Genomic DNA, 23,972 nt, shown 5'->3' with positions numbered 1-23,972 from the left:
CTCAGTTCTCAGCACCCCGGTAAAGTGGTTCACACATGCCGATAATTCCAGGGGATCCAATGCCCTTTTGGCCTTTGAGAGTTTCAGCAAGCAAGCAAGCAAGGAAGCAAGGATGCAAGCAAGCACGCATGCACGCACGCACGCACGCACGCACGCACGCACGCACGCACGCACGCACATGATCTTAAAAAAGGAAATGTTCTGCAGAGTTATGGCAGCAAAAGGAACATGGTGTGGACACAAAAGCAGACATGTAGACCACTGGAAAGGATAGGGGAACCAGAGATAAACTTACCATCTGTAGACAATTTTTGACAAAGCTGTCACATATATACTGAAACCCAGTCTCTTTAAAAACTGCCACCAGTTTCCACTGGGGAGAAACCAGACTCATGGCTCCTACCCTGCAGGAAATCGATTCAAACAGACCAATGACCTTGATAGGAGCCTTAAACTTTTGAAACTTCCAGGAAAAACCAGTTTAAGATACAAGCACAGGCAAAGACTTTTTTTTTTTTTTTGAATAAGACTCCGGTGGCACAGGAAAGAGTGCCAAATATCTTTAAAAATCAGATTGTGTGAATCTAAAAGTTTTCTGTACAGCGAAGGAAAGAAACTGTTAGCAAAGTGAAGGTACAGCCCACAGAAAGGGAGACCTTTGCCAACCATATAACTGACAGGGGGTTAATAGCTAGAACCTATAATGGCCTAAAAAAAATACCCATAAACCCAAATTATCTAATAAATGAGAAAGCAGAGGGTCCTCCCCAAAAATGAAAATGGCCCATAAACACGTGGAAAATGTTCAAAATCTTCAGCTATCAGGGGAAGCCTGTTAAAACGACACAGTTTCCTTCTCAGCCCAGTCAGAATGGCTCATCAGGAAAACAAATGGGGTCTGAGAGATGACTGAGGGTTTTAAGTGCCTACTGCTCTTGCCGAGGACGTGGCTTCCATTCCCAGAACTCCACGGACTCCTGCCTGGACATCATGCAGGCAAACACTCATAAAATAAACGCATCTTTTAAAAGAAAAAACAAATGCTGGCCAAGATGCAGGGAGGGCATCTTACACACCGAGGGGGCAAGGTGGGGGGAGTATTAACCATAGTGTAGCCACCATGGAAATCTGTTTACTTTCTTCCAAAAATTAAAAATAGAGCCACTTTAATATCCAAAAAGCCCATTCCTGGGCACTTACCTGAAGGGCGTTAAGTCAGCATGACATAAATATTCATGTTTATTGTTGCCGTTTTTACAACAGCTGGAATATGATCCAGCCTAGATAATTGGCAACTGATTAAAGAGATGTGTTACCTGTATTCACTGACATTTCACATTGTCTTAAAAAAAAAATATGCTGTTTTCAGGAAAATGAATAGAAGAGATCGAGTTGAGCAAAACAAGCCAGAATCAGAAAGACAATACATTTTCTCTCATACAAGGAATTTAGATTAGTGTGTGTGTGTGTGTGTGTGTGTGTGTGTGTGTGTGTGTGTGTGTGATAAAATTAATTATTTCATCATTTTGTATATTAACTGAAGAGTTAATTAAAGAAATGATGTACTATTCTTAGGAAAGAAAGAGAACCCAGGAAGCCTTGTCCCCAGTCACATCTGTCCCCATCACCGGAGCTTGAGCTGTGCAGGAGTGTTTTCCTGTGGCATGAGATGCTGACATAGACAATGTGGACTGGGTAGGAGGACCAGTCTCAGTGAGCTGGAGCTTTGATGAGAGCTGAGGGCGGCTTCCAGCAGAGCAGAGTACACCCATCCTGTTCTGCAGCCCTCTACGATCTCTCAGTACCTTTTAAATAGTGAAATCCCAGTGATGTAGAATCCCAGGTATGAGCCTTGTGCAGAAGACAAGTCCGTGGTGCCCCTCAGGCTCTGGAGAAGGGGCCATGTGTTGATTTACATCTTTAGGAAATAAAAAGTCACTCACGGGTCGAAACTGCTCTCACTTTCTCAAATAAAGACCATCAAATATGAAATCAGAAGGTTTAATATGACACAATTAAATATATCTGTATATCACACTGAGAATTTTCCTTTAAACATAAGAAGTTACAATTAAGTATATGCTTCCTATATTCAGATAAATTCATTTCTATTAATTATTGTTTAAATTCCGGGAAGGGGCAAATGACTTGGGAGAGAAATGTCGCAGATGTTAAGCAGGTATACAATACAACTAGAGACACGATACACTGTGGCATCTCTTCTCGTTCGGCAGCCACCTCCGTCACACACCGCAACTTGAAATGTCGAGGCTAAGGGGAAGGAGCAATGGGGACACAGGAGATGGGCTTTTTCATACTCAACCCTACAAACAAACTGGGGCTTAAAGCAATGTCCTCTACCTCGATGGGTGCTAGCGCCTTGCACTTACTGAAGTGGACTTCCTATGTGTGGGCAGGTGGTGGGCACAATGCCCAAATGTTTTGGCAAATTGGATTATCCAGTAAGAATGTGTTAATGTGTTTTGTTATCTGGGAGGATGCAGGAGGCAGAGCGAAAGGGGCTTCCCAGACTTCTTTCCAGGAGTAGGAGCATCAGAGACTTTTCAGTACCTTTGGGGGCTCCCTGGGGATGCTGAATGGGAAGCACTGGGGACCCTTGGAACTTGCCATACTCATTCTGGTTTTGTAACTTCAACAAAAGTGTACTATGGGTGCCTGTGCTTGCAATGTAGAAAACAGAATCCTAATATTAAAGATGTACCAGGGCAGGTTCCTCTATAACTTTGCAAAGGTGAGGCTGTCACCTGGGTCCTCGCTTCTGGAACAGGTACAGCACCCATACTTCAGGATGGTCAAGGTGTCTACCCTTGGGAAACCCTTTATCTTTTCTGTCTTTGGAATCTACATTCCAAATGTGTGACTGGTGGACACCAGTAGGAATAGGCAGAACTCCATGATAATACCCTTGTCATTTGCCCCAGGGGTGCAGGACACTGATCTTTTCCTTAAAGGGCTCCCCTAGTTGTCTTACAGGCAAACACCAAATATGATTCTATACCCGGTGCTTCCCAACAGGTGTCTTGCTGGTTGTCCTGGCCCATCTACCCCCTCTCCAGCAATTTACAGACATAAGCACACTCCTGAAGAGGCCACAGTGGGTTTCTAATTACTGTGTCAATAATGTGACAATGTCAAAGTGTGCTTTAGGGAAAAGGAATTTTGTCAAGACTGTGATACAAGTAAGCTGAGTCTTTCCTTCCTTCCTTCCTTCCTTCCTTCCTTCCTTCCTTCCTTCCTTCCTTCCTTCCTTCCTTCCTCCCTCCCTCCCTCCCTCCCTCCCTCCCTTCCTCCCTCCCATCCTTCCTTCATTCCTTCCTTCCATCCTAACTGGGTGTTTCCACACATGTGCTATTTGGTCAATCAGAAGTACACATGACTAGCCACCTGCACTGACTGTGGAGCCCGAAGGACCCTGTTACTACACAGAAGATGCAGGACTGATATCCTGTTGCGGTTCTGGAAGCACTCGTGGTGGGGTCCCGCCAGCTCCAGCTTCAGCGCCTACTGGGGAAGGGCCTTCAGGATGGCATTCACCTCCTCAGCCACAGCTGTCAGCGCAAACTCAAACTGCTCCTGAGGAAGAGACAAGTGAGAAGGGACAGTGAGTGAGGAACATCTTCTTCCAAGCCCAGGGCAAGCCTGGATGAAACAGTTTAGGAAACAGATACTGGTCACAGGTATCACCAGAAGGAGGGCTCTCTGGTTGCTAGTCTAAGTTGTGTCCTTTGGATTGGGGTGTGTGTGTGTGTGTGTGTGTGTGTGTGTGTGTGTGGTGTGGGGGAAAGCCTTGCTCCTGATGATGGAGGGTACTTCTATAGCTACAGTGGGGTCAGGAGTCACCAGGTAAGGCTCTACATGTCTTAATGGCAATGTCTCACCACAGCCAAGTGCTTTGGTAGATGGGGTGGGAGTAGGTGCAAATGCCAGCAGACCACACTCTATTGCAGCCACAACCATAGCTCTGCTGAAACGGGGTGCAATGGCTGCTTCTAGTTAACAGGCTATCTCCAATTCAACTCTGTCCTCTCTGTCAGGGAACCTCCTGTCATCCATGGAACTCTTAAGACAGTGACTCTCATATCCATTCACAAATGGAGAGGAACATGGTCCCCAGCTAAGGAGCAGCCATGGGAAGATCAAGGTGAGGACAGTGGTTGAGAGGGGGCTAGCCTGTCTCCTTTTAAGGTCTGATGGTCAAGATCAGATGTTGGGTGGCTATCTTCCCCCTTTTCAGCCTCCACATGAGTCCTTGCAGACTCCGTGGCTCAGAGCTCTGGAAGCACCAGCTACTGGTTGATCACACTGCAGAAGTCATGGGCGTGATAATTTGTGCATGCCCTTATCTAGGTAGCAGTCACAGACTGATTGAACAGCTCTCTGTATAACCCTACAAACTCATTGCAATGCCAGCATTAGTGTGCAATCAGAACCAGACCCCACCTTACCATGGATTCATATTTGGACTTTTAGTGGCCTGGGGCTAAGTCTGGTGCCAGCCACACTTACTGCTCTACTATGGTGTTACCACACATTGACCCCTCCCGCATTGACCTCTGCTTTTTATATTGAGACAGGGTTTCGCTTTGTAGCCCAGCTGCCCTGACCTTCTTGACTCTTCTCAGCTGAACAATGGCTCACTGGTTATGTATACAGCACCTTTGGCTGTGCCCACAATTGGAATTTATGTTCAGCAAACGTCTTAAAAATCAGTGGAAGATGCAGCTATGGAATAAAACCCATGATGGGTGAGTAGAGACACCAGGAAAGGAAAGAGCAAGCATCTCCTGCTGTTGTCTGAGTGGGTGGGAGATGCCAGAGCAGGATCAAGGTCCATGAAAGAGCAAGAGCCTCCTGGTGTTGCCGGAGTGTGTGGCAACAGAAAGAACTCTATTCACTCTGAACCAAGGAATAGTTTTTAAAGCACCTAAATTCTGTTTACAGAAAGCAGAGCCTACAGTCTCTCTACAAGTCTTCCAGCTTGGCCCTGCACCTGGAGAAGCTCAGACTGGAGAAGGTGTCACTGTGACTCTGCGTCACCCATGTCATTGCAGGAGCAGGTGTCACTGTCTGTGTGTCACCCCATGTCCTTGCTGGGGCAGAGTTCACCGTCTTGCTGGGGTAGGGAGAAAGCCTGCACACCTCTTACCTAGCTGACCTGTGTGACATGGAAGGACACTTGTGTAGTCCAGGTGAGCTGCTTAGATAGGACTCTGCCATCACAGAGTAGCCACATACGTGACCATGACTGTGTTCATGTTGATGGCCGTGGTGGTGTGAAGATCACAGAGCAGGGTGGTGGCTATTCAGTTGTACTTGTGCTTGCATTTTAAAGCATTCGCTTGAGTGGTTGCTATGACAACCGTCATCCCGTATTCTAATGAGAGCTTCAGTAAAGTGTGATACCTGTACCTACAACCTTGAGCTCCTCAAGCCAACACAGGAGGTGATTCCCAAGGAGGCTCTCAAAAGGGATCTAAGACCCAGTGTCTTTCTGTGTCCCTGCTGCCCCTCTTTGAAGTGCTAGATCAGCCCCTTGGTCTAATGACAGAGCCAGGAGAAGCGGGGATGGCCATGAATAAATAGGTCATGTGTGCATGAATAGGTCAGGTGTGGACTGAGTCAGGCAGACAGACAGAATCACAGGAAGAATGACAGATGCGGAGAGACAGAAAGATGGAGAACGAACAGATATTCTGAGAGAGAATGGAGAGACAGAAAGAGGGAGTGGAGGGAGAGAGGGAATAAGGGATGGAGAAAAAAAGAAGGAGGCAGACAGACAGGCATGGGGCTCGGGAGATAGGGAAGGGAATAACTTCTCTAGTCTGTGGGTGAGAGAGTGGGCTGGGTCACTTCCAGGTATGACACATACACCTGATTGAATCATCACTTCTTGGTCCAAGCTTAGCCTGGAAAGGTGGGACACATCTGAGCCCGGTGCCCTGTTTCTAGAGCCTTGGAAATGCATAGGGCATAAGGAGGATGGACTTGGGGAGCAGAAGTCGAAGGTGAGAGGGCATTGGGCACCATGTACTCACACATCCACATATATTCATACACTGATACACACCCATCACACCCTTCCATATAGAGTAACACCACACACATGTTCACACTCACCCACACTCACTCTCTGTCCCCACACACTCATACCTACTCCCACATACATTTGCAAGCACCATGCATTCACATCCCCCCCAGTCACCCCCACTCACTCATGCACACCCTTCCATATCCACACACACTTGCACACACTCACTCACACATCTACATGCATCCATGGGCAATCCCGTTCTCTCTCTCTCTCTCACACACACACACACACACACACACACACACACACACAATTCGGGGAGTCCACTATCGACTCCTCGTTTGCATGCTTTTTGCACACACCCTTGGGAGTGCCTGTCTTGTTGAGCGCAGCGTGCGTGCGTGCGTGCGTAGCTCTGGGTTATAGGACTGCTTTCTCTAGAACTGATGAATGTAAAAGAGGAAATATCACAGGGTGTGGTGGCACTGGACGCAATCCTTCCACTTGGGAGGCTGAGGCAGGAGGAAAAGGGCAAGGACAGGGTGAAAGAGAGGGGAATGCTTTAGTGTGTGAGAACAGCCCAAGGAAACCTTTCCTACACACAGTTAACCTACACTAATAACAACAACCAAATTAAGCCAAAGCCACGGGATGGAAAGTGTTAAGGCCTCTGGTTACTATGGCAACTCTTCCAGGCCCTGGGGAGGGAGGGGAGGCTGTGTCCATAGCAGACACAGCTGAGGTAAGGATTAGCCTGAGCCCCGCCTGGATTCCCTGTTTGCAGCTTTCCTGACACCTTGCCTCCCTTCTCCAAGGTTGGCTCCTTTTGTACCTGTCAGAATCCTCAGCCGCTGCCCTAGGTGGTGATAAGGGGCTCTCGTCTTAATCCTGGCTAAATCCTCATAGGCAACCAAGCCTTTGTGTGTCCTGGTGTTTCTTCTCAGTTCATGATGCTAGGGCAGGCATTTGTTAGGTGTTTGCTGTGTGTACGACAAGCCTGCGTTTCAGGAAGAAAAGCTGTTACCCTACGACTCACTTTAACGAAGAGTATGTGCTGTCAGGAGTCTCCAGTCCACTCAAGCTCTTGTGTCAGTCACTGGTTGTTACCCTTCCTCTGGTCCAAATGGTGGAATCTGATCAAGTACCTTCACATGAATTGAAAGCCCATGCCTGCCTTCAGCTTGGGTGAGGAGCATGGCTCTGTTTGTCCCCAGTTATTTTTCTGTTTTTACAAAACCAAAGTGCAATGAGCAGCCCAGTATCATAAGGTGAATCTGGGGAAAGCGACATAAATGTGAGAGGACTGACCTTTGTGTTGCCATGGACACGGGAGCAGGTTTCCACCTCTAAACATCCAGCCTGAGGGAGGGGACAAATCCTTGTCACCATCCACCAGAGAGCAGGCCATGTGGGTGGACTTGGTCCCTGAGCCTTGTGTCACCCTGAGACACAGCTGGCTGCAGGGATGGAGCACTTGGGTTCATAGATATGTAGAAGTAAACACACACCACAGTGATAATCAAGATAATTATTAATATTGTAATAATCAGTAGAATCATCACCATGGCCACAAAGCACCGAAGCTTGGGCTGGTGCTGCGTGCTGGGCCTGACTTCAGTAATCAAGCCATGGGGGCTGGTTTTTGGCAATAAGATACTGATATCAGAGAGCCAAATGGCTAGCTTCTGTGATGTGTTAGGCAATGCTCCTGATTCTTGTACACGCTTTCCCCTGGGATCACTGCAGATCCTCATATATCCAGCTGATGTTTCGGGCACTCCCAACTTTCTGGTGGGGAAGAGGTCTGTGAGGTCCACAGAGGCACAGATGGAAGAGACTGGCTTGTATTTCTGGTGGAGTCCCTGAAGCAGAGTGTGGCTCCAGGGTCGGGATTCACTTTCTATTCCTGGCTCAAAGTGTCCCTGACTTTCCTAGCATTGCCAGCCTCTGCCCTGTTCTGAGCTGCCGGCTGCAGGGTGGTGCCCAACATGATCTTACAGCTGGGTGGCCCTCCCTTCCACGGGCACAAAGCCTGTGGATGATTTGTCACTGCTAGCCACTGTCCTGTGACCCTCCTGTCCTGGAAGCCTCACATCTCTAAGCAGAGAGTGACCCCAGAACACTGAGGTCTTTCTCACAGGATCGTAGGCGGTTACAGAGGGGAAGTGCTCATTCAGCAGTGGGGAGACCTATAGACACACTTCAACAGTGGTAGACGTCTGGGCTGTGTGCTCTGGGGAAGATCTACTTCCCAATGGTTCTGCTTGACACACTCAGCTGTATGGGTCACCAAGGGGCATCTGAGGAACTTGGCCATCAGAGAGTTTATGGATCACTGGCCTATCGTAGACCATAGGAGACGAGGGAGGGGATGTTCCATACCTGGTCGTTCTGGAATGACTGTCCCTACAAGAGGTCACCATGGTCACCGACATGGGTGTGGTCTGCTCAGTCTGGTGGTCTAATGGCAACTTCAGTTTTTGATTACTATATTGTGGCTATGCAAGGTGTTAACACTAGCAGGAGCTGATTAGGGGGTCTGGTGGTTATCTGTATTATTTCTGTAAATTGCTTTTATAAAAGGTTCAGTTGATTAATTATATCTATGAGAAGACATATGCATAATATATTCCAGTGTTCCCAAAAGCCAGAAGACGGAGTTGGGCCTCCTTGGGCTGGAGTTACAGGCTGTGGTAAGCTGCCTGATATGGGTTTTAGGACTCACACCTAGGTCCTCTGTAAGAGCAGCAAGTGTTCTTAACCTCTGAGCTGTTTCTCCATCCCTGTTGTTTTTACAAGTCAAAAATAAATTCAAAATTTTAAATTAAAAAGAAAAAGGACAAAATGAAGTTTACAAAGGACCTCAAAGTTGAAGCCTCCATGGGAAAACTCCCAGAGTTCCTTAAGGACCTGCCTCTCTTTCTGCTTACAATAGCTTTATGAATTTATAAGAGAGTTAGGTTGATCTTACCCTGTGCTCTAGTTATCACTGGCAACCCAACCCACCCAGACAACACAGAAAGTGATTTTAAGAAATAATACTCCAGTCAAAACCTACTCAGTCCAACTTCATCAGGCTTAATCTCTCTCCTGTAGACACTCTCCTGTCATTCAACTTCTCATTATAACATCTGAACAAAAAGTAGGGGCTTAGTAATTACTATATGTTACAGAGGGATTAAGTAGATAGGTCACAAGCCAGGGACCCCAAGGTTGTAGCACCAGGGACTGAGGCCTGGCCCAGAGTGTGCTGGCCAGTCTGACCTCACAGGGAACCCATATACAGGACAATTTTTTTTTTAACTCCAGTCCTAAGGATGGAACCCAAGGATAACCCTGGACAAGCCCTGGATCCCGGAGCCTTGCTCCCCCAGCCTCAGTAAGAGTTTTAATGGATTATTTGTTTTTATGTTATGTATACTAGTGTTTTTCTTGCACGTATGTCTGTGTGAGGGTGTTAGATCCCCTGGAACTGGAATTACAGACAGTTATGAGCTGCCATGTGGGTGTGGGTGCCATGTGGGAACTGAACCTGGGTTCTCTGAAAGAACAGCCCATACTCTTAACCTCTGAACCATCTCTCGAGCCCCACTCACTCCAGGTAAGAGCTTTTATAACTTGAGATACTCTTGAGTTACAGAAGTCATTTCATAAGGGCAACTTCACATGCATGTGGATGCTAGTGGGCTCTGTGGTCGGGACCACACCAACCATGAGGAGGACCTACATCCTGAGATAAGATGTTGAGGGTTTTGACTTTGGATGCACACATTTCTGAAATGCCGAGAGAATGGGAGATTGCATTGACCACACATATAATTAATCCTGTGAGCCTGAAAACAAAGTTTTTGTTTTCACTCCAGCTGGGATGAATCTGAGTTATTTTTTTTCAGGGGCTCGGAGACCCTGTGTACCCAGTTGCTCTGGTGACCTCTGTCCTGGTGGACACAGCACAGCAAAAGGTGGTGGCGGATGCTGTGGATAAAGGCAGATGGGTGTTTGGAGGTGCTCCTCTGAATAGCTTCTGGGTTTGTCACTTTGTAAAGGCACAGCGTTTGGCTGGAGGTATACAGCTCAGTGGTAGAATGCTTTCTAGCATATATGAAACCCTGAGTTCTACAGTCAGTCCATATAGTGCTGACATGTCATGGGATGTTCTTCCTCCTCTGCTAAATCTGGTGGAGGGTGATAGACTGGGTTTCAACTATCTGGATCTAACCGAATCTCTGATGGTGGAAACGTTTGAGTGTCTCCGGGCACAGTGATGAATCTCTTGGGAACAGCCCCTATCTATGCCTTTACCTACTGGCTTGTATGATGCTTACCCAGACCAGAGCCATTGTGTACGGCTTATGTAAGTCCCGATTCATCCCCATCTCTGCTCCCAGGAAAATCACGCAAAGAGGCACCTTTAATACATTTAAAGTCCCAGAGGATTGATTGACAGTACCTTTGTCTGGACCATGCCTGGTCTCTGGTCCCTCAAGTGCTCCAGGGTCGCTGCGATATCAATCTCTTTAGCACCTGCAACAAATCACAAATTGGGCTGAGCTCAGTGCACAAGATAATCCACCCTGCATCTGCCAATCTCCTGCTATCGGGCTCCCTTTGGGCAAAGAGGCCAATTGAAAATTATTACACTCATCCTTCAGCAGCTTGGCAGGCAGCTGCAATTCCAGTGTTCATATAGAAAAATAAGGCCAGGGCAGCTTTCATTAGCATTAATTCAAGAATGTTGGGCTGAAAAATTGTTGTAAGATGCCTGCACAGATACTCACCAGCAGCCAGCCATTGCCATTAGGAAGAGGAGCTTTATTGGGGTTATTCTCTTCCTTATTTATTTATTTTTATCTTTGTGGTACCTTAAAGGACACACTAAATCAGAGGAAGGAGCACACAAACACGCACACGCACACACACACACACTTCAATCTTGATTGCTTAGGATTACTTTGTCTTTAAAATATGAAAGGCGGGCTGATCTTTTATGGCTTCATATCAGTTTTTAAATGTACAGTTCCTTGCCTCCTAAAACTGAAAGTCCTAGATCTGAGGGGAAAAAAAAAAATGAAACAAAGCAAAGCACCCACGCTGTGTTCATGGTAGGAGGCTCCGTGGAGAACTGCATCCTGGGTAGCTGACACCTATCTGGGTGAAGATGCTGCCCATAACAGGCAGTGAGGTGTGGATCTCAACCTTATTAACTTACTGCATGCTCTTGTTTTTCTATTTTGCTAGGCCTTTTAGTGGCAAGCATATTCTCTTTTTAAAACTGTTTTATTTTATGTATATGCATATGCATACACATGTGTGCACCCTGTGTATGCCTGGTGCTCCTGGAGGCGGGGAGAAGATTGGGTCTTTTGGAACTATATTATAGCCGGTTGTGTCTCTGTGTAGGTGGTAGGAATGCGTGCTCTCAACTGCTGAGTCATCTTTCCATCCTGCCCCCACCCCACCCCACCCCAATACCCAGCTTCTTAAACTGTGGGCCCCATATTGGCTCATATAACTGACTGTTACTTGAGAAAAATTTGGCGATGATGGAAGATTTCAGAATGTGCCACAACCATAAATTAATTCAAAATTTAATGTGTGGAGAATTTGGAGGCATTTCTGACTGTGCATGCCACCAGGCCAATGCCACATGACAGTAAAAGCTGCCGGAAACACCGCAGCCCATTCTGGAGACAGTTACGTGTCACGAATCATACTGCTTTTTATTCTACGTGCAGTTCTCTGCTCTTATTTAATAGGGGGTTAATTACAGAAAACATATTTTTGAAATATTTCTCTACTGTCGTTCCTCAGCATGGAGGCATCACATTAGTATATCTTTGGATTTAATTACTCTAGAATGTTTAAAAATTTTAAAAATCGCTGTTTGAGTTGCTGACTTGACTTTCACATAAAATTGTTAAAGGGATTTTGGCTTGGAACTAGGATGGCATTTCCAACAATTCTTGATGAGATTCTAAATATACTTCTGTTCTTTTCTATTACGTATTTATGAGAAACAATGTTCTTGGCCCTGACAATTATAAAATCAAAATATTGACCAACTCTAGAAACACTAAAGAAGCTCCATGCCCTGCAGAATCAAATATTCAGCCAAGAATTATTTATTTATGTAAAAATAAATTCTAGCATGCAAATTTGTTTTAGTCTTTAACAAATGGTAAATTATACATTTACCAAAGAATTGTTTCAAAATACATTTCTTTATGACTAATTCCCAACAAATGTTTGATTTGTATGCCTTTCTCATATGTCTATATGCCTAGGATTATCTAAAAATTCCTCAGGTATAAAGGGTCACAGACAGAAAAATTTAAGAAGGCTGTTGTGGCAGACAGAAGCTAAGCCATGTAGCCGCCTGCCTGAGAGCTGTTGCAGTTTAGTGGGTAGAAGGAAGTATCCTTTGGCATGAGTACCACAGAATGCTGTGGGGGTCAGAGCTGGGACAGCCTCCAAGCAGTTCAGCAAACCCACACAGATGTGGGCAAAAGGTGATCACATTGTTAGCATTAGAATATGGCAAAGTGGGTCAAGAATCACACACACACCCCTACACACACCGACACCAAATATGAGGCAGTGGAGACTCATCAAAACCCAGCAGCTTGTCCAAGGTCAGAGTGGTTGGCTACATTATGGAACCTGGACCCTACTGAGCACAGGCTTTGGAGGACTTTGAAGTCACAACTGTTATCAGCATGTTTATATGCCTCAACATCCAAGTTAGAAGTAAGACTTTGAAATGTCTAAGGACACCTTGTTTTGTTCCACCCTGAGCTACTGTTGCTGTTCTGAGTACCTGCACTGCCAATATCTTTCTTGTGTGTAGCAGGCCATGACCTAGGCTGTCAAGGGAAGATCACCAGGCCTAGTGAGTACAGTCTCATAAGAATGGTCCTGAGTACTGAAAAGATGAACCTCTTTTGAGGCACTTTTCTGAAACAAAGGAAGACTATAGAACCACAGGCATTGTTCTATGCCTTGTCATGAGGAAGGTACATGGGTTCATATTCAAGGTCACTAACCTTGTCTCCCGTTTATGTGACGGGGTAAGCATGGGGCTGTGGGTCAGTCCTCCTGGCAGAGGCTATGAGTAACTTACAAGACGTAGCAGGTGCTGGCTGTGATTTCAGAATGAAACCCGCATGAGAACTGAGCCTGGCAACCTGAACTCTCCCTGGTTCCAGGTGAAGGGAGACTTTAAGACTTAGCTCTTAGCTTCTGAGGGGTCAGCTTCTGAGCCCATGATCCCTACAGTTGGGAGGCTTGGGTTCAGCATAAACCATCTGCTTCTTGGTCCTTCCTTGGTGTGACGAAGTATTTACCTGGGGCATGAGCTTAAAAATGGTCTCCCTGAAACTAGTCTTTTAAACAGGTAGAAGGCAATAATCCCTTCTAGTAGTCATAACATTACAGGGTTTTCATTTGATAAATCAGGATAGAATTCTCCAATACTGCCTGATGCTCCAGGAACACCTCCTTCCAAAAGTCTGGTTAGGAGTATCCCATAGCTAGTCAAAGTGTCATTGGGTGGAGAGGCTGTCCTTCCCGGGCAGGAATGCATGAGGATAGTCACTACTGATGGCAAACGCTTTGGTTGAAGCCTTATTGTGTAACTCTAGGATGTTACTTCAGACTACAAATTCTGAATAAAGGGTATGGGAAGATGCATGAGCCCACCTCTAGACAAAGTGTTTAAAATACCAAGTAATACCTAGCTGTCTCAGAATTCTCCTCAGCTTGAAGCCAAAGCTGAATAGTGCAGGAGATTAAATTAATGATGGAAAAGTACAGAGAACTAAAATTAGTAAGTAATGGATTTATTAAGTGACATCGATGGCCCTGTATGGAAAGCTGATGTCTTCTTGAATGCCAGAATTAAGAGTAATTAGTTATTTGAAGTGCATAGACACACTTCTGCATAAAATCCTTTGTGAGGGATGGACAGGTGCCAGGAAATGCTAAGAGCAGGCAAATCTCCTATCTCTGGCCTCCTGAGCACTGTGCCAGGCACATTCATATCCAGACTCAGCTGCTGGGTGGGAAGGTAGATGGTGCAATGGTTGGTCCTGGGCTTTAATGTACAACATCCTAGCCTTGCTGAATATAAAGAGATGTGCATGAATCTCCATTAGTAGGAAGTTCCCATTATGGTGTTTATAATGGAACTTCCTCTTAAAAAACAAAAATGACCATAACAGAATCCTTTTGGTGACAGTGGGAAGGTGTAGCTGGCTGAGTATGGTGAAGATTTGCAGACCTGTTGGCTACAGCTACGGTGCTCAAATTTGAAGACACGTGAATAGTTAGAATGCAAATGGAAGAGCGCACGAGCTGCAACAGTGGACTGGGACACAGTGGGATGTTTAGGGGCAACCTACAATCTTTAGCCCTGGATAGGGAACACAGTGGGGACCCCTGAAGGCCTAGGCAATTTTTGTACAAGAGCATGTGGCTGTGTGACACCAGATATAGACTGAAATCACACTCCTGGGATTGATGGAGTTATTTACACTGACTTTAGGGATACGTAACAGAAGTTGAATCAGGCTGGGCTCTGGGCTGGCTTTGTTCTGAGCCACATGTAAAGGATTTCTGTCTTGGATTTCCTTTCTACTCTACCCTGGAAAAGTTCATCATTATTCCTGCTGCTGGGAGACCAGAGAGCATGACTAATATGACCCATGTGTGATGGGCTAGTCCCTCAATGGCCACTGGGGTACTAGAGAGCCATTAGTCCATGAATATTAACCACTCTTACTTTACTGCCTAATTCACAGAGGGGCAATTGCTTGAGAAGGCTACATATGAGCCAACTACATTTTTAAGATAACATACTTCTTTTTTTTAAGCTTTAGATAAAAATATCACCCATTAGAAATAAGCATTAAAAGAGCATTAGTATTAAAGTATTAAAACTATTTTTTTTACAATGGGAGAATCAATTTGGAGTTAAAGCAAACCGAGCAAAAATGCCCCTGGTGTGTCTTTATGAGATTTGCTTTGATCCTCTTGGAGTTTGGTTATTGGAGGTCAGGTCCATGTGTCTCAGCTAATGTCATTAGCTCACCTCCTTCCAAGTGACCAGGAATGAGATGGGCTCCTGCAGTCATTCCTCAGCTTGCCCCAAAAGCATGCTTCAGAGGATAACTCAATAAGGGCAGACAGGTTCTGTTGCAGATATTTTTACCCATAAGGCTCTGCACACAGCTAACATGCAGTATATTCTTTTACACTTAAAATTACAAACATAGCATGTATCAAGCATCCAGGACAGAAAGGCCTTGTTTTTATAGGAGTGGAATAGTTTAACTGGGGTTGGAGAGATGACTCAGTGGTTAAAAGCACTGGCTACTCTTCTAGAGGACCAAGGTTTTATTCCCAGAACCAATACGGCCACTAACAGGTGCCTGTAACTCCAGATCCTAGGGCCTCTAACACAAGGAGGTCTTCTGGCCTCCGCCAGCACTTCATGGGTATGGTTCACAGACATATATGCAGGTGAAACATCCACATAAATAACGTAAAAGTAAAATAAATCTTTAAAAATATTTTGATACCATTCTTAGAAGGAACTGAAACAATGGTCTTTCCTACATCATAAATTAAGATTTTTTGATATTATAATATAGTTAGAATATTTCACTTTTGCCTTTCGCTGTCCAAAGCCTCTCATAGACCCCTCCTTGCTCTCTTTCAACTTCATGCCTTCTTCATCCTTTAAATCACATGCATATGTGTACATGCAAACACATGTAACCTGTTCAGTCTGTGTAATGTTAAATACACCTAAAAGGAATGAAGTGGTCACTATGTCAGCAAAAGGCACAAAGAAGAAGGCATGCATACCTCTGCATTACATATATGTTTCTTCATGCATGCATGCATGCATGCATGCAAACTCATATGTCTGTCTACATCACACTCTGCATTTCATATTCACCACCCCTGCCCCCCATCCCCTCCCCAACTCCCTGCATACATGTGTGCCAATATTGCATTCCCCTCTCCTGGCCTCTATCCTGGCTAGTTTTTGCTTTATACATTTTCACGACTGATTCTAACAGAAGGCTTACCAAAAAATACAAGCACCAAAGTTTTTCTTTCTGACCTAGATAATCTATATTTTGCAAAATTTCTGGGGCTCAAAGGAGACAAATGTGCTCTATATTTGTTTGAAAACAAAAAATATCAGGACAGAATAAATGGGCTTTCTGCTTTTTTTTTCCCCCTTTGAACAGATTCTAAAATCATTGGTCTGGAGAAACTGAGATGTTTCTAGGTCTTTACAATTCAGTATAACAAAATCTAGAGCTCTGAGAGCAACTGATGAAGCCCCCACCCTGTACTGTTCCAGCATAGGGGACGGTGGAAAATGCCTAGCAGTGTTCTATGTGCTTCTGGTGCCTCTGACCACACTGCACATCCTAACTGCTTTGGATTCTCCCACATGATTCTGTGATGTGGAGGGAATTCAGGGGAAGGTCACAAAGGGACAGAGGTGACCCTAATGGCATCCCCAGTGACATGACCACCCTGAATCCCTAGAACAACCCTTTCTTGACAGATGTGCCTTAAATCCTATACAACACAGCAAGTCAGCAGTCCAGTGATGAAGGAACAGTATTACACCGACACATGGGATGTTGATCTGGTTGGGGAAGAGGACACTGGTCTGAGGTGTGGCTACTTGGGAGCTGCCTCAGCTCAGGGTACTTTGGAGAACTGCACCCCCTTCCTGAAGTTCCTAGCTCTGAACAGGAATATAGGTCATAGAGAGACCAGGCCAGGCAGGTGGGCACAGTGCCATCATGTGGGTAAATGAGGAGCAGAGGAGGAAGAGCTCTTACAGAAAGCCTAATAATGGGTGCCCGTCCTCTGGCAGGGTGCTAGTGCTATGTTTTGTCATGTCATAGGGATTGTCTGTTCCCTACTTGTGAGCACAGATGGTCTCCCAGAGGTGCCATCCTCTTCCAGACTCTACCCCCAATATGAATGGCTAAAGGGGGTAGGAGAGAGGAGGATCAAGGCTCTGCCAAAAGCACCCTAGTGTCTATACAGGTGGTAGCCAGGGGACAAAGACCGTGGGGCTCAGAAGGCAGAGGCTGCTGGAATCCGAGGGTGGGAAGGAAAAAGCTCACATTTGGACTAAATGACAGACCAATTTATGGTCTGCGATGAGGAGCAGCTGAGAGAGAATGGCCCTGCCTGGAGTCAAGGGTTCAGGCCTTGGAAGCGAACCCTCTTAGGTGGTGTAGTGTGGGAGGGGCTAGTCCAGTGTGAGCCATTCTCTGGTTGAGGCAGAGGCACAGCCAAGAATCCCTGCTGCTCAGTGACAATGCAACACCCCACAAGGATGAAGCCACATATGTGGACCTACACATATGTTGTCTATGTGCCCTACACATTCGTTGTGTAAGACAACAGGCTGCCGTATCATCATGGGTGTAGTAGTCTCAACCCTTCCCAGTAGATAAGCATGTTCTTTCTCTATCATAAAGGCTGTGCGGGGACAGCCATGTACCAGAACTCCCTTCCTGCTGTCTGTTATGGAACATGTCTGTCTCCCAGCTTCTAAGATATGTGTTCCATGTAGTAATGATGTCACCCCGATGCTTGGTCACCACACCAGACACTCTAGGAGCTCAGAAGAAATGTGCAGAGGAGAGGTGGGCAGCAGGGGACCCACACACTGTACATGACTGACAGTTCCAGAGGTGGGGCTCCTCCTACCTGGCCCCTTTCTTCTGGCTTTTAAAACCTGGACTCACTTGAGCTGTGAGGCAGGCCATGTCCATTGTAAAGACAGGTTGTGGCCATCTGTGCCTTTCTCTTCCTGACGGTACTTGAAGCATTCCTCTTTCCCTGCAGTCTGCCCCATCTGTTTGTCCAAACCACATATGAGCTGGCCATGAGCACAGCCTTTCTTTTGTGCCAACCCTCTGATGCTATACCAGCTGATGCTAGCTACTCCTGTAGACTCCAAGTCTGACCTGCCTCTACCCCAGCTCTTACATCCTCTAGTCCTCTTGTCCCCATGGCTACCGGCCCTGTGAACATCCACACATGTTGTCTCCTCTCCTGTGATTCCAGGCTGTAAGAATGGAACAGATTTGCTATCAGCCATTCCTGCCCTCAGCCCTTTTTCTTCCAGGTGGCTGGCTCACTATAGCCCAGGCTAGTCCCCATTGGCCTTCCCCTCTACTCCTGGAACATATCAAAGCCACACTTCTACAGCTCTCCCCTGGTGGGCTCTGGCCTCTTTTTAGGAAGAGGAGGTCTCTGCAGCTGACCTGAGCTAGTTTGAGGTCTTTGGGCAAGTCATCAAAGTTCTCGAGGCCCACTCTGTCACCTTTCAATACAGTAGCCAGGTCCCCTTCTTCCTGTGAAAATGGATTGTGGGTCCTCCCTGAGCTCCATGACAGCTCTGTTAGCACTCTCCATCACCTAACGGCTGCAAACTGTAGCCAACCACCGACACAGCAAACACTGTGTGGTCCCAGATGCTGCGCTGGTCATATGTGCTTAGTGAACAGGCTGACATGGTGGCATGTGTGTTGGACAGGCTGGCAGAACACCTCCATGTTTTAAGCTTGGGTTCTTTGAAAGCCTGAATGGCACTGTGACCAGTGCTCTTGGAAGACAGCGAGCTCCTTGGAAGGGTTGGGAGGGAGGCCACACCCATGGCCTAGGACACAAGAAAAGGTGTTGTGATAGCCCTGGGGTTGCTTATATTTTGATGCTAATTCACTTTCTAAGAAGGAGTAGAGACCGAGGAAAGAGTCAGTTCGCAGGTGACTTCCTGTGAACCTTCTCCCCACCTTAATTTGTAAAATAAAGGCTAGAGCCAGTGATTGGGCAGGAAAAGGGAAGGTGGAGCTTTAAGTTTGGAAGAGAAGGAGGAGGGGGAGAAGGGAGGAGGAGGTGGAAAGAAAGAGGAGTAGAAGCTTGTGGCCTGGAGAAACGGCAAGTTATGAGGGGTCTCCTAGAGGGGGAAGATGGTAGTGCAGTCATAGATCTGTCCAATCTAGGTGCACAGCTTGTACTCATATTAATTGAGTTGTGTTTTTATTGCCCAGACTTATTTGGGTTGGAGATTTGCTGCAACAAAAATGTCCTATGTGGGGCTGGAGAGATAGCTCGCTGGAGACAATTGCTACTTTTATAAAAGACCTGGGTTTAATTCCCAGTACACAACTATCTGTGACTCCCATTCCGGGGGATCTGATGCTTTCTTCTGGCCTCTAGGCATATCAGGCATGCACAAGGTGCACATACATACGTGCAGATAAAATACTCATATACACAAAAATAAAAATAGATCTTAAAGAGACAAAGCCCTGTGTTCTGTAGCACTGAAGGAGCCAGGGAGTGGTGATAGCTGAAGGGGCTCCCAGGCAAGGCAGGCATCTAAGGTCTTTTGTCTGACACTGCACTTACACTGTGGAGGTAGATCCAGAGGGAGGATAGCCCAGCAGCTACTGGAGCAGGACATGGGGTTGCGAGGCAGGGAGGCTTGGCAGGGGCTGGGCCTCTCGAAAGGAGGGGCTGTTTCTCCTTCCATCCTGAGGGATTAAACTCAGGTTGTCAGGCCTAGATAAAAGCCTTTACCCACAGAGCCATCTCTCCAGCCATCTTTTTAATCTCAAGTTGGAACATATGATTACATATTAAACAGAGTAGCTCTGGAGGGGTGCCACCTTTATAGATGTTCAATGAGTCATATGTTATTAGTTGTGGAAATGTTCTGTCCCTGCCTACACAGATAGTGCTGTGTTGTATGACCCTGTTCTGTGCACTAGCCTTCAAGGGCCTCATTGGGTTGTGATCATGCTTGGCTCCCTAGGCGGACCTCCATCAGCTGCTCAGGCCTACTGCTAAAAGTTAACTTCTCTTATAGGAAGATGAGGACTCTCTGTGACCTTGGATTCACAGCAACAGAGAAAAGGATTTTGGGAGAAGACATCTTAAAAGAGAAAACATTATAAGAGATAAACGAAACATTAAATTCTTCTGTGGAACAAAGAATACAGCAAAGACAATGAGGAAACCCCGTTACATGGAAAAAGGTAAAGTGCTAGCCACACATGTGATAGCGATTAAAATTCATAATATAGAAAGAATTCCTACAACAAAACAAGTGGCTCTAACTCACAGACAAGCAAAGAGCAGAACCACCATTTACCCCAAGAAGATCTACCAATGGCAAGTGAGCCTGTGAGATGTTGAACATCACTAGTTGGGAAGGAAACAGGAGCAGAGCTGCAATGTGATGACATCATACATACCAAGGGGCTACAACCCCAAACAGAAAAAAGTAACTGCAAATGCTGGCAAGTGCAGGGGAGCCCACATGCGTTACCAATGAGAACGTAAACTAGTCAGCCACTGTGGAAGCCAGCATAGAGGTTGCTCAAAAGAAAGAAAGAAGGAAGGAAGGAAGGAAGGAAGGAAAGAAAGAAAGAAAGAAAGAAAGAAAGAAAGAAAGAGAGAGAGAGAGAAACTAAGTTTCAGCACCCCTCAGTACTTCCCCAAAGGGCTCCAGGTCAACACATGGCTGAGATACTTGTACACCAGTCTTTACTGTAGCAGAATTCAGACTAGCTCAGCTATGGGACCAACCCAGGTGTCCATCAAGAGAAATGGACAAAGACAGTGCAGAATTCACAACCTCACTTTTTGAGCCTTAGTGAAAAATGAAGTCCTGTTGTTGTTTGAGGGGAAAATGGATGTAACTGGAGATGATCCTAAGTAAATGAAGCCAGGCTGGGAAAAATAACTGATTTTTCTCTCCTTGGTGGCTCCATGGTTTTATATCTATCTATCTATCTATCTATCTATCTATCTATCTATCCATCTATCTATCTATCTATCTACACATACATGAACCCTCACATGTCTAACATGAAGGTAGATGAAGAGGTATCTAGGGGAACAGGAAGGACTAATGGGGTGGGGAGACTAAAAGAGGGTAGGAGGGTGAGGGAGAATTTTCTCAGCATATAACATACAATATATATTTATCAAATATAAAACTTGAAAGTAAATACATTAGAAAAATAGAACCCAGCAGAGCAATGGCACACAGCATGTGTGGGCAGAATGGAACCCTGTGCTGTAGGGTGGGACAGCCATGGTGGCCCCTGACTCAGCCATCCCACTCCTAGATACATACTCAAAACAGTTCCAAACAGGGATTCCAGCAGATTGTGCACGTTACAAACTGACCAGTGCCTGTCAATAGATGAGCCAAACGTGGCCTGCTCTGTAACTGATTTAGGTTAGTCTGTTGAAGGGGAACATAAAAACACTGTGCTAAGGGGAAGTCAGCCAGGTGTATAAGGGTGAAGAGAGTAGGCTTCCCCAGGCATGAGATACTCAGGCCAGTCACAAATTGCACATCTTATAAAAGAGGGCACCCTGGAGGTCGTGACAATGGGTGGAGAGATGGTTGTTGAGGAGGAGCCTGGTGCCGCATAGCCAGTTATCCCATCCACACTGGCTGACCTCACAGCCCAGCAGTGTGTGCTAGTGTAAGCCTATTCTGATGCACGCTTGTGCAGGACATGGAGGTCGGAGAACCACGCTGGAAGGTACAGTTTCCACCCTGTCCAGAAGCACCTGCCTTGCTCTGTACTAGAGCTGCAGGGCCACGGCTCAGGGAGATCTGGCTGATGGTCTCTATTCAAAGCAGGTCTGTGCCTTGTGTGGAGGCCAAGGGACCCTTTCCTCTTCCAAACTCCTTCTAGGAATGTTGCCAAAGCCCTGCAGTCCTGCACTGTGTGCCTGTGTTGGCCCTGCCTGAGTGATCCTTAATGCCAGAGCTCTATGGGTCCGGGTGCTGTGGTGACTCAGCCATGGAAGCTTGGGCCTTTCCAACTTCATAAGGAAATAGGAAGAAGCCCCGAGTAAGGGGATGCTAAGGCTGAACAGAAACGCAGAAAGCACAAGGAACTTAGGCAGCAGCAGCAGCACGGGTGGAAACACACGCACGCGGGGCCCGGTGAGAGCCAAACACTTCAGCGGGAGAGGCCCATGCATCTCTTCCCAGTAGAAGATGCATTTGCTGCACCCAACAACATACATCTGTGATCTCCAGACCCTATTACCTATGTGCAGCTTGGCCCTTCCAGCGCGGGGGTCCATTTACTTTGATTTCCAAGTGCATCATTGTCTACTTGCTAACAAACCAGACAGCGCGGAAAGAACTTAAATTATTCCAGCTCTATTCTTCTAGCCCTTGTGCTAGGCCTGAGGACCTTAATCCCTGAAAGGCTGCGTGAATGAGAGCCGCTGGGTGCAGCTGGGCGCACAGGGCGGAGGACTCTGAGGACAGCGCCGCCGCTGCACAGGCCAGCTTTGCAAAGGCTTTTTTTTTTTTTTTTTTTTTTTTTTGCTGGTCCTGCAATTCATTTATTTTAAGAAAGGGAACTGGGAAGAAAGGCTACAGTCCAGGTCTTTGGGCCTCTGATCATTTGATGAACGCTGGGTTGGCAACATGGGCCTCCAGCTTCTCAGGCCAGACAAAGGCACCCCAGCCGCCCAGGACAAAACCCCAGCGGCCTCTAGGGGTGGCGGCCTGGGAAAGGCCCACCTCAGTCTGCGAGGAGCCGCCTGCCCTTTGATCTCTCTCGAGACCCCAGCCGGGCCCCAGGTCAGGGGATTTCACACTGCAGACCCCTGGGGAAGGGGAGCAGGTCAGTTTTGGTGATGGATCCTAGAGAACAGGGAGCCTGCTGGCTCCGACCAGTTCCACATGGATGATCTTGCATTGTGAGCACAGAGCCCGCACTTTAAATGGAATCTGATATTACATGGTAGAATGGACCTAGCAAATGGCAGGCCTGGGCCTACGGATGACAGTTAGCCCACCCCCTGGGCCTGACCAACTGACTGCCCTTGCTTCTTTCTCTAGGAGGTGAATGGAGTCACTAAAACTCCATGCCAGATCACGCCAACCCAGTGTTCCCCACTAAGGCCCAACGCTGGCTGGTACCTTAAGAGCTCACCCTGCTGTTTGCCATCTTTCTGTATGAAATGTTTGCCAAAGAGCTTTTTATAGCACCCTGCAAGCATAGCCATGAAAGAAAACATCTAGCTAAAATTGTCTGTATCATTCTGAGGGGATTTTGGTGTAACAAAAGGAAAATATTATGTTCATGAGAGCAAATACAGGATGGGCGATAAGAGAAAAAGTACGTGAGTCCTGTTGATTGCTACCCCCCGCACCAGGCATCAGCGACTGCACGTTCGCAAAGAGAAAAGATGTTTCCAAGGAGCCAGAGCAGCATTCATAGATAAGGAGAAAGAAGTTTGTAAGAAAAATGCTAAGGTTGTGTTAAGACGCTCTGCCAAACAACATCCCTAAAAGCTGTGAGCAAGCAACAGGGCCTTTGCTTTGTGCTTGGCTTTTGTCTTTGCATATTCCTGCAAGTAGCTTAGCGGGGGGGGGGGGGGGGGGGGGGGGGGCTCAGAGAGCAGCAGGGGAAGCCAGAGCCTGGGGGGTGGGGGGTGGGGAGTGGCTCAAGTGACTCCAGGGCAGCTTAGCAGGCTCAAGGGTTCACAGATGAGCAAGACTGTAACTGAGTTACTCAGATCTGTGCTTCGTAGACCTATAGAATGAATCAGTCAGGAGGGACAAGGTGAAGGCAGGCGGGCAGGAGCTGGGCCTTCCCAGCATCTCTGCCTGGGGTTCTCAGGGTGCAGGTCCCCAGGAGTGATGGAGCCTGCTCCTTTAACTTTATCCCTGGCTTCCTTTCCCTCAATGGTCTGAATTCCACAAGACAACTGCTTAGTCATTATAGATATAGAAAGTCTTATTGTGGGCCAAGTATCGGGTTGGAATGTTCAAAACCCAGCCCAGGAATGCCTGAAGTCCTCTTGAGGGACAGGTTCTAGTCTA

General features: G+C 46.6%; 1 protein-coding gene and 1 long non-coding RNA gene across 3 annotated transcripts in view; one reads left to right on the top strand and one right to left on the bottom strand.

The window, feature by feature from the left end:
• Positions 1-23,972, top strand: part of Gm5441 (predicted gene 5441) — a 102,492-nt gene that overhangs the window by 56,860 nt on the left and 21,660 nt on the right. The window contains exon 2 of the long non-coding RNA NR_044987.1: positions 19,971-20,139. This is a non-coding gene — a long non-coding RNA (predicted gene 5441). The remainder of the gene's footprint in view (positions 1-19,970; positions 20,140-23,972) is intronic.
• Positions 1,986-23,972, bottom strand: part of Ptprn2 (protein tyrosine phosphatase, receptor type, N polypeptide 2) — a 792,473-nt gene continuing 770,486 nt past the window's right edge. The window contains exons 22-23 of one of the 2 annotated variants that reach the window (NM_011215.2): positions 10,503-10,576; positions 1,986-3,594 (exon numbers count right to left, since the gene is read on the bottom strand). In NM_011215.2, coding sequence (NP_035345.2) covers positions 3,523-3,594; positions 10,503-10,576 — 146 coding nt within the window. In that variant the 3' untranslated portion in view covers positions 1,986-3,522. The remainder of the gene's footprint in view (positions 3,595-10,502; positions 10,577-23,972) is intronic. The other variant, XM_011244019.3, reaches the window with a different exon arrangement.

This window comes from Mus musculus, chromosome 12 (assembly GCF_000001635.26).
Source record: "Mus musculus strain C57BL/6J chromosome 12, GRCm38.p6 C57BL/6J".
Lineage (NCBI taxonomy): Eukaryota > Metazoa > Chordata > Mammalia > Rodentia > Muridae > Mus > Mus musculus.
Note: the sequence above shows the minus strand (reverse complement) of the source record. Positions and strands in the feature narration are given on the sequence as shown.